The 10,800-nt window shown below is 42.7% G+C and overlaps 1 protein-coding gene across 2 annotated transcripts; it reads right to left on the bottom strand.

Annotated features, from left to right (window-relative positions):
- Positions 1-99: 99 nt before the first annotated feature.
- si:ch211-152p11.4 (regulator of G-protein signaling 8) lies at positions 100-10,754 on the bottom strand. Of its 2 annotated transcripts, none has more exons than XM_010745995.3 (6): positions 10,340-10,754; positions 8,866-9,384; positions 7,743-7,792; positions 7,367-7,500; positions 1,646-1,812; positions 100-423 (listed from the first exon to the last, which is right to left on the bottom strand). In XM_010745995.3, the coding sequence occupies exons 2-6, from the start codon at positions 9,337-9,339 to the stop codon at positions 253-255; spliced, it is 996 nt and encodes a 331-aa protein (XP_010744297.2). In that variant the 5' UTR covers positions 9,340-9,384; positions 10,340-10,754; the 3' UTR covers positions 100-252. The 2 variants fall into 2 exon arrangements, with proteins under 2 accessions (XP_010744297.2, XP_027143098.1); XM_027287297.1 differs by lacking the exon at positions 10,340-10,754 and adding an exon at positions 10,243-10,263.
- Between the last annotated feature and the right edge of the window lie 46 nt (positions 10,755-10,800).

Below are 10,800 nucleotides of genomic sequence, written 5' to 3'. Positions count from 1 at the left end.
GTGGGGATATGTGCCGCTCACAGGAAGGATGTTTAATGATTACAAGGAGCCGCATACTTTCACAGGTCACGTAAAAAAAAAAGCGCGGGGAAAGCAGTCTCAACATTTTGCTCCAGATATATTTCCTTTAAACAAACGTCATATCTTTTGAGGACATTTAACATTATGGTCAACAATATTTAGGATGTCCTGGAAACCAGCGAGCCACCGTTCCTCCTCCTGAGTCCAGGCGTGTTCCCGACACGAGGCTTCTTACTCAGCCTCTCTGAGTAAGGAGAGGTAGATGTAGGACTGGAGGAAGCGGGGATAACAGTCTGTGTCCAGGAGCGAGAAGATGCGTTTCTGTGCGTGCGACAGGGATGTGCGAGAGGGAGCCTGCAGCAGCTCGATGGTCAGATCCCGAGTCTTGCTGTCCAGGTTCACCTACGACAAGAAGGCAGAGTGTATTACGCTGCAACTGTCTGTCCAACCTGTCTCATCATGCTGAAACTTCTTTTTAGAAATCTAGTTGGCGGTTGCAGCGTTGTTTGTTTAGGAACGATGGCAGAGCTGCAGCTGTGCTCGCTGTCGGTGGCCGTGTAATGTCTGTCTTTAAAAAAAGGACTTAAGGTGTCACATGGTCTCTCCTCTCTGTAGTATCTAGCAGTGCATTATAACTGGACTGTGCCAATGATGAAGAAGGACATCCAGACTTCCAGAACAACCCATGCAGCTACAGGGTGCAGTATATTATTTGGACATTTGTGGCACCTTTAAAAAAGGCACAAAAATTAAAATAAATGAATATAAAAGGTGCCTCATCATGGGTTACGTATCGACTGACGCTACACTGATACGGTACCTGTGAGTTTCCTCACAGTTTCATCAATGCCTTACTGTGAGAAATATAAACATGTTGCACTTTTATTGGTTTACTGCTGAACTTTACTGTTTCCACAGAATATACGAAGCCTGGACAGAGGTCAGCTTTCTGTTTTTATATCAGAACTAGTAAATGTCAGGGGAGCGGGAAGATGCTTTAAAGCTTGTAAATGACAAAACAAAGGAAGAGTTGTGCCAGGGAGGAAACTTTGTGTGTGAAGGTTTAAAGTGTCGCCACGTGTAACACAAGCTTTCTCCTAAAAAAAAGAAAAGTCGAATTCAGAAATAATAAAACACTTTAAACAGAGGATATTAGATTAGATATTGTATGTAGCTGACCTTACTGAGTCACAGTTTGTTCTCCATGAGCCTTTAAACATTAACACTGTGGTGCCACATGAACTGATTAGTTTTTATTTTCATGGGGGCTCATTAGGAGGGAAAAGGCGATGGCACTCACTGTTTTTCTGCCTGAAAAGAGGTTTTCAATTTTAAGGAAGTTCTCGATGGTGTTTGCGCGAGGCATCCTGGTTCATTTCTTGTTCTATTTGTGGAAAAGGGCTCCACATGAATGCAGCTATTGATTGTAACGTTGTGACATTAAGCTCCAACCGCCCACGCAAGCTCCTAAAATGACACACGCTGCAAACTGTCGGGAAATTGAACGGCTGAAAAGAGAAAGGTGTAGACACTTGTGGGGTTTGTTTTTTTATGTTACACTGTTTCCTGATAAGTTGCGTAGTTGTGCATGCATCTGGATTGAATAGAAAAAGCAGGGGTGTACCTCCCGTGGGGCACCTGGTTGGATGTAGGTGACGCAGATGTCCTTCGCCCTCCTCTGCAGACTGAAGTTGTTGGACGAGTGCCTGTACTGCTCGCAGGCCAGATAAAACTGCAGATTCTCCTCGCTGAACTCAGAGCGCAAGAATGCTCCAAACACTGAGACGCCGGCTGAGAGGAGGAGGAGGAGGAGGAGGAGGAAGAAGATGAGAGGGACTTGCATCACCATGCAATGTCAAATTACGTATGTTACACCCACACACACACACACACACACACACACACACAATCCCTCAGGCGAAACAGCAAAGTTTTACAAGGTCATGGCAAAATGTTCAACACCAGGGCCAAACAATACTTAATCATGTTGTGATTGTTCACTTGAATTTCTTCAGAACTGAAGTTCACGGGGCGGTCGGTAGCATATTGGGTTAAGTGGCCGCCCCGTGTGTGGAGGCTATAGTCCTCGCTGCAGCTGGCCCCGGTTCGAAATCCTGCATCGGACGGCTAATTTACTGCGTGTCACTCCCCCTCTCTCTGCCCCCTGCTTCCTGTCTTATCTTCAGCTGTACTATCAATAAAGGCATAAAAGGCCAAAAAAATCATCTTGAACTGAAGTTCACTTCTTCAGAAAGAAGCACGTTGGATGAGAGGATCTACAAACAAGTCCAGATCGGCCCAGATCCACTCAAAGAAATATGACTGGGACCTTCCTCGTGATATGATTTGTAGGCCGTGTTGTCTCTGCAGCACCACAATGCTTTATTTATAATGCTACGTTATGACACATGTTGAAAAATAAAATTTAATAAAAAGATACTGCATTAGCCATTTTGAGAATATTTAGACCTGGCACCAGCTAAACACACTTAGGCTTCGAGCCAAACACGACAAACTGCTTCGTGCTTCAAACTGCTGACATCGACGGACAACATGCCACAGTTCACACACACGTCAGCTGCACGGGACAGCACTACAAATTAACATGGCACTGATAAGGAGGCCAAGTCTCACACAGAGTGCTGAGGTTAGTGCTCAGCAGCAGCACGGTTACCAAAACATATGTTATATATCACTGAGGCCAGAGAACACAAACCAGCTCCCTACAGCTGAGATAAAAACTAAATAATCTGATTGTTAGGAATGTAACAGAGGAAGTTCCTGTCATGAAAAGTCCACTGATAGTGGACTTAATCACAGCGATGTCATGAGGCGTTCTTCCCGTTTTGCCCAAAAAAGTTTGTTTGTTTTGGGAAATGACTGAAGCTTTTTCTTAAGATGGCAGATTACTGTACATTTGCGAGTTGGTTTAAAGTCGGACAAGCGTTTAGAGGATCATAGTGATGCTGACGACAGGCAGCACAGGCCAGAATGAGTTGTCCTGACAAATGAAATTGTTTTGACCTCTTGGAAGTAGGTGAAGTTACTCCAAAAATTGTTACTCTGTCTCTAGTATGGAAGTCAGAAAGCAGTCACGGCTGGTTTGAGTCTACATAAGATTTGTTGTATATGTTTCATTTAAAATGTTCAAGAAAAGCTCATTAAAAGTCAAATCCAGTTGATTTCTCATCACCAATACGGCTGAATATTATTTAAAAGGTTTCGATATCGGTGCCGCTCTGAGATTTGGTATTAAGTTTTTGAGGAACAGAATCAGGTTTTTCTGCAAATTAAAACAAACTTTCGAAATGTGTCAGGGTTTGATTTTTTTTCTAACACGAGCAACTCTACAGCTTTTGCCTTAAATTAACAAACTTAAGATTTAAATGAAGAAACATCTGATCACGGACGACTAAACATGGACTTTTCTATTATTAATTAACCAATCACAGAAAAAAAAAACTACAACTCCCAGTGAACAAAGCAGACATGGGACTACCAAAACTGATCTTCTCTCTGCTTGATGCTGCTTGCACCAGAAAGTCCATAGTCAAGTATTGAAGAGAATGTATGCCATTAGCATGTCTAAATCCATTAGATTGGCATCCGGGATGCAGAACCATCCGGTCCATTCCTGTCTGCAGGATATACAGTACACAGGCTCGGAGCTCGGATCAATAACACAGACGTGGTTTAAGTTGCACATGTTGGTGGAGTTCTGTTCTTGTGGACAAATGAAATAAATAAATAACAGCAGTCATTTATATCCGCATAATTATCAGCCTGAGTTTGAAATACGGTTGCACTCTGTGAGTCTTGGTCATGAATGATGTTTATCTTGTGGTTTAAGAATAAATTAGATACACGAGGGAATAAGTAAAGAGTTTGCTTTTCTTTTCTCTAAAGGCTAAACTTGAAAAAAACTGGACAACTGAGTAAACACAACAAGTTGCTACGACTGAGTTGTCCCGTGCGTCCCGTTTTTTAAAAGTTAACCAGGCCATTCATAAGTTTGGACAGGAGGAGGACAAAAAAACCTTTAAAAATAAGAAGTTAATCAAGGAGTCTGATCTCCGTCGATCGGCCAAGTATGTGGCCCTTGTCTGTCTGTCAGGGCTCTCTGAGTGGACTCCATCTGCTCGCACATACCAAAATATTTGGACTGGTTCATGAGGCCTCTGGACACCATTTCACAATATTTTGCCAAGGCTACTGCATTTAGTGCTGGTGGAGAGATTGAAACGTTTAGTTTAAAACTGGGATGGTTATGCCCTAAGATTCAAGACTTTTGGGAACAAGTCCACAGCTGTATAAAAAGGAGGTCACCAGAAATCACACCTCGCTCTTTCAGTTTGCTGTGCTGGGTGACCCGTCAGCTGAAAGGCGGCTGTTCGGACTTTATCGAACGAGCTGAGAGAAGCTGGAAGCTCCCTCTTATCGGGGAGTGCTTCAGAGCGGATCAATAGTGCTCGGTGGAGAATCGATAAAGTGTTATCTCGATGCCTCATTCAGGGTGTATTAATATTGCAAGAGAATGTGAGGCAATAAAAAATATTACTCATGCTCTTCCTCTGTAATTAGACGCATCATTGAGAATGGGACTAAACAGATGGTCCTGTGAAGAGACGACACATTCCCCTGCTTACCGAAATAACGTCAGTTAAAGAAGGGCGAGCTCACATTACGTCATTACTTGAGGGATCTGGTTCTGCTAATGGCTTTTCTTTGCATTCGGGCCACAAGTTAGCACTGTATGTCTTTTTTTTTTTTTTCCAAGTCTTCCATTACAACCTACTGACGTTGACAGCGGATAAAATACAATCACAGGACACGGACCACTTAACATTCAAGGACACGGAGATCCACTTTAAAACCACAGCTGTCCAAAAGTCCCATCTGGTTGTTTGTCTGGGCAAGAACAACAGTATTGAGCTTTCATATAGTTTTGGGAACTTTTAAGAGACAGATTTGAACGAATAAGGAACAAAATCAAAAGCAGCAGACGTTGAAATATCCAGACTTTTAGCCTGCGGAATGAGTCAAACTACAAAAACACATTCCGCCCCGATGCAACTCGCCTTTGGTTAACCATTCCTGTCCGGTAAAATCTCCTTTAAAAGTAAAAAAATCAACCTTAAGAAGATAAATTAATATTCATAGAAAAGAAATCCAAATGTGAGTCAAATCTGGTAATACAGCGCGATCCTGACCTCATTAAACTGGATATGTTTTGTCAGATCCTGGGTGATATCTGAGAGAGTTTCCACGGGTATAAATAAACCAACACGTCAGACACCATAGACCAAACTTTTTTTTTAAATTGTGGCCGAGATATGGAACCGTAACGTGTGCTCTCTCTGCTGTAATGGAGACACTGTCATTATCTTCTAAATATTTGCCAACATATTGTCTTTGCTGAAACAGATATCAGAGTTTCGATGGGTGACTCATCAGGCAAAATTGGGACAGTGATGACGTGATGTGAGCTCGCCCGGAAAATTTTTATTTATTCCACAGTCATTCTTATATATAAAGTTGAATTCGTGTTGTTGCTGCCAAATACCTGGAACAAACAGGGGCAAGCAGAGAGCCGCCCTGCCTACCAGGAGACTGAGTTACAATGAGATTGTTCTGAACATACTGTAATGACTGACAACAAAAGGGCAGTCAGAGATAATCAGATAGTGAGCTGTGTTCATGAAGGAACAGCGAGTACTAAGACTGGAAAATTAGCCAGCTGTTTTTTTCTTTAGTGTGGGATTAGTTTGGGATAGAAACAAACATTTGAATGAATGAATCTAAATCTGAAAACTGAGTGCCATGGAGCACTGAAGACTGAAGGAGGGAAGACCCCTATTAAATTTTAGCACTTTAAAAATTCAAGCTACAGTCTCAGCAGGTTGGGGTTTTTTTTTTTTCATAGCACAAATGAAAAAGCACAAACACCAGAGCACGCTCTCAGAAATGATAAGCAATCATGCTCATCATAAGGTCATCATCTTTAGTGCTCTTATGTGCAATCTCTGTGACATTCAAATAACCCCTCAGTGCTGTCACTGTGGGTTTTATCATCAAGGCCTGGCCTGGTTTTGTTGATATGGGTGACAATGTAAGTACGTCTTTAGATATTAGATAGAAAAAAAACTGAAACACGCCAGGAGAAGACACGCTACTGGCAAACAGAGAAGTGAATCAGGAGATCTACCTGTGCGAACATGCATGTTTCATAATGATGTTGTAATCCTTGTTAATGTCAGACTGGTCAAACATCCTCCAGCAGGAGAGACTTGCAGACAGACAGACAGTGATTTATAACAGCACTGGTGTTGACTATCTGTTCTATTCGTAGAAGCTGCGGGGTTTTAGAGGAAGTGCCGCTCTTTTAGCTTTATTGCACAGCACACAGTAACCAGTGACGTTGGGGCTCAGATCTGCAGCAACGTGTGCGAGGTCAGATAAAAGCCAGAGAGGGAACTTGAGACAGATTTGACTTTTAGTTGCACAAACATTTCTCCGAGGCAGAAGCGGTTAGTCCGTTAAATGTCAGGGTGTAGAGTTCAGGTCTAGGAAAAGTACAGAAGAGCTATCATCTGACGCCGGTTAAAAAGGCAGTTCTCATTGCTATGAAGGAAATAATTCACATTGCTGTGCAGGTGTTGATGTATTTCCTGCCTCGTAAAAAAAAAAAGTCTGAATGGTTCACATTAGCTTAGTATTCTTTGTTTCTTGGCACGCTGAACTCTTTTATGTCATGACTTCAACTAATTGTTTCCGGCCTTGCAATGGTTGTTGCTTCATCTCCACATGCAGATGTGCTCACTGGTAGAAGACACGATACAAAATATAAGTGGGGTGACTCATCAAAACATTGCTCTGCAGCACCATAAGTGGTGAGAAACTTCTGAATAATGTGATGGATCTAAAAACGGAAACTAATAAACAGGCTAAAGCTCGGGGCAGCAAATGGAAAGACTGTTCTGATGCTGAAAGTACATAGACGGTCTATCCTCTGGGGAGTATGAAGGCGCTCAGTAAAATGTTATGGTTCATTGGATTTGAATATTTGGGTTATGTTTGCAGACACCATCTCCACATTTAAGAGCAGACTTAAGACTTATTTTTTGAAACCTTGAGCCGGGTTCTGCTCGAGGTTTCTGCCTCTTAAAAGTTTTTCCTTGCCAGTGTCGCCAAGTACTTGCTCAGGGTGTGAATTGTTAGGTCTGAGTACAGCCTGGACCTCCTCGATATAGAAACTGTCATGAGATAACTGTGTTATGAAGGATTGAATGAAAAATTCATTGTTATATGAACATATTATATGATTTATATGCTCGATAATACTCACTTTGGCTGGCCAGCAGGGAGTTCAGGGACTCTGCCCATTTGTCGAGCTCTTCTCGGCTGAATTTACCCTTCCTATTGTGGCCCACCTGACTCCACTGACGCATGAAGAGCAGACGAGACCTCCTCTCTGTAGCACTGTGGACCGGGATCACGTAAGAACAGGGAGAGGGCAGCAGGCGTCAGCCAAAGAAAATCATACCAAGAGATACTGTATCAGATCTCAAGCGGTTCTCAAAACAAAAGCGACTCGCCCTCGGGATCAAACAGATTCAATTTCAAGACATCCAATATTTGTCCAAGGATGGTCAATTAAAAGTTTTGACAGTTGGTATTTTACGATCTCTTAACTGACAACGGAAGATGAATGTGATCCTCACCTGTCTTTTTGATCGGTGTTGGACAGGTTGGAGTTTGAGGAATGAGGACTCTGAAACAGAAAATACAAAGTTCACTGGAGATCTTTCTCCGGTCTCGCTCAGGAATCACAACGAAGCAGCTTTCAGTGTAAATCTTTCCACGCTAAGAGACCCTGTGAGCATGCAGGATTACAATAAGTTTAGAAATCTATTATATGACCTGTATCTTTGTCATCTTTTGAATAAATTAGTCATTTTATGTTGTCTTTAATGAGAACATTAACTAAATTACAGCAATAGTTCTTTGCTCTTTTTTCCAGAGACACTACAGTAACTCAGCGCCTTAAACCTAACAAACATCTATGGAAAAACCTGCTTCGTACGCCACGCCCTGTGAACTACAAACAAGGCAACACGCCCACCAGTTAACACAGTGGAAATTTGGTGAACAAGAATTCATAGACACCCCCCCCCCAGTTACATAAACAACTCGTGTTTGCAGCTGTAATACAAAAACTAATCCCAACTCAAACTACACTTAATGGATAATCCAGCCACATCACACACGGTTGTCACGGAGCTCAGACGCTGTATGATTTCATCCTTGGTGGGAAATGTTGACAGTCTGGATCTGCTCTATAACGGAAAGAGTCATGAGACAACTCTGTGGTTTCTTGTCGTGACGAACACATCTACAATTATCACCAATTCTGCAGGCGCCCACAGCTCGATTAAACTTTTTTTTATAGCCTCTTTCAGCTCATTGTGTCCTACTCTCTCTCTCTCTCTCTCTCTGCACTAGATTCAGCAGCAGCTGCAAATAAATGTAAGTGTTGCTCTGCTCTGTTGTCTCCTGGATGTGGAAATAGGTAACTGTTTGCCAACACGATTGCAGATCACGACATTTCAGTGTGTGCACTGTAAAACATCATCACCTTTCAAGTCAAATTCAAACAGGTTTCAAGTCTCTGCAAGTCCGTTTCAGTGACACACAGAGGGATTAAAAATGTCCAGCAGTCATGTAATGTTTGGTAAGATTTATACCAAACAAACCTTTAATACGGATCATCCAACCTCAAGTTCAGACTTGTTAAAAAAGCCGCTATACACTGCTCTACAACGAAGACTGAAACTGGTGTCCCACCTGTCCAAACAGACTCCTGAGGTTCAGTTTAGCACTTGACAGTTTGGGTTTCTGCTGCCTGTGTTGAGATTTGAAGTTGGAGGGGTTGGTGGATGGGGAAGTGTCGCCTCTCTCGATGTTCTCCGTGCTGCCCTTTGCGCCCGGGCTCAGCTGGCTGTCGCTGTAAGCCCTGCACGTTTCACTGATGAGACACACTCCGAGGTGAGTCTTGTCCAGTTTCCCCTTCTCGTACAGGTTCTCCACGCTGATGCTGTGCTCCCGGCTCAGCTCATTCTTCCCCACCCCGTCAGGGTTCGCTCTGGGCTCCTGGATGATGGGACCAGTCGACCCATCGTTCAGCTCATCTCCATCCGCGTGAGGCGTGTAGGTGCCAGATTCACGGTTCTTCTGGTTGTCTGACTTCTTCAGTGCCACCTTCCTCCACGGGAGGAAGTCAAGATCCAGGAGGTTTCCCTCGGAGCTGAATCTACGCATGGTGGCAGTGTGAAAAGTGAAGGAAAAGGGCAGGAAAAGAAAGTGCTGTGAAGAATCGAAAAGGACAAAAACGTAAGACGAGATCAGAGCAGTGACGCGCAGAGAGGCAATAAAACTGAAAAGAAAAATGGATCATAGACACAAACACTTCCTCCACATCACTGCTTCTGCCCACTTTGGGACAAACTTCCCAAATAAAAAGTTTAGATCCGCCCTTTAACCCCTCTTAATTCAAGCACACACACACAAGCGTTAAATCATTAACATAGGTGTGGATTACTTAGGATCAAACACAGCTGCTGCCTCGTCGCAGAAATCTGCATAAGCATTTTACCTTCATCTTAATGTGGGACATTTAGCGGCTTTAAGAGGCACATAATTAACGTTTCCACATGCAGCACCACGAACACACACACCCACACACACACACACGCACGGTAAGTGTTTCAGCTGTCAAATGGGCACAATAAATCAGATTCATGCTCTCTAGTTGGAAGTGGATTAGGAAAGATTCTCTATGTAGACATCAGACATCACTTTTGACTTGTGACACAGATCTGACACTCCTAATAATTTATATAAAAGACTTATTTTACAGAACTTAGAAACCTGTTTGTGTCCAATATGTGTTTTTACTGTCAAACCAGCACGATAATATATTCTCCAGTTGGAGTTGGATTAACAGTGATTGTCTGCACATACACCAAGACACAAACAGAAATAAAAATATATAGTTATAATATCAGAAATCATACTACTAATAATTTATATAAATAGTTATTTTACATGGACAAATACAGTCAGAGCTTGTTGTTTTCAATGAGCTTATAAGGAAGTGTCCCCACTATATAACTTTACATTATTTGATCACTTCATTTCATGACACTCACACTCCTGACAGACCTTTGCTCACCGCTGCAATGTAAGGAAACAACAGCTGGCTGTTTGGACTCATTAACACCGGTGTGTGTGTGTGTGTGTGTGTGTGTGTGTGTGTTACCTTATTAAGCTTTCCTCATGGCAGATGGTTGGGTTAGTGCAAATCTTCTCAGCAACATGTGAATAAAGTGATATTTTCTTTTAAATCTGCAAAAGGTAAGAAAAGAAAAAAAGAAAAATCCAGCCGACGCTCCTGTCGCTGTGTCAAGGTTTTTTTCCTCTCAGTCTCAGAGTCGGACCTCCCTCCGTCCAAAACACGAACATATGCAGCTCACACACTGACTGAAAGCACTCGAGGAACGAGGAGAGGCGCAGACAGAGAAACATGCCATAAAGGTCTCCCCCGTGACATTTGAATGGCACAGATATGCCTCCTGCTCATGACTGCTGCTGCTGCTGCCACACCTTCACTTGTGTGTCTGAACTTGTCCGTCAGACCAGACCGACACTTCTCAGAAAAGTGTGTGTGTGTGTGTGTGTGTAAGATAATAAGTACAGATAATAAAATGCCATGCATGCCTC

Source organism: Larimichthys crocea, chromosome XIII (genome assembly GCF_000972845.2).
Source record: "Larimichthys crocea isolate SSNF chromosome XIII, L_crocea_2.0, whole genome shotgun sequence".
Taxonomy (NCBI): Eukaryota; Metazoa; Chordata; class Actinopteri; family Sciaenidae; genus Larimichthys; species Larimichthys crocea.
The sequence above is the reverse complement of the archived record's forward strand: the minus strand, read 5'-3'. Positions and strand labels throughout refer to the sequence as shown.

Bases quoted from the DNA above. Each gene is read 5' to 3' on its own strand.
- si:ch211-152p11.4 (XM_010745995.3), bottom strand. From the start codon at position 9,339: ATGCGTAGATTCAGCTCCGAGGGAAACCTCCTGGATCTTGACTTCCTC. The intron at 1,813-7,366 runs GTGAGTATTATC...TCCTCCTCTCAG, and splicing joins CTCCCTGCTGGCCAGCCAAA to CCGGCGTCTCAGTGTTTGGA. The intron at 424-1,645 runs GTACACCCCTGC...TTCTTGTCGTAG, and splicing joins AACCAGGTGCCCCACGGGAG to GTGAACCTGGACAGCAAGAC.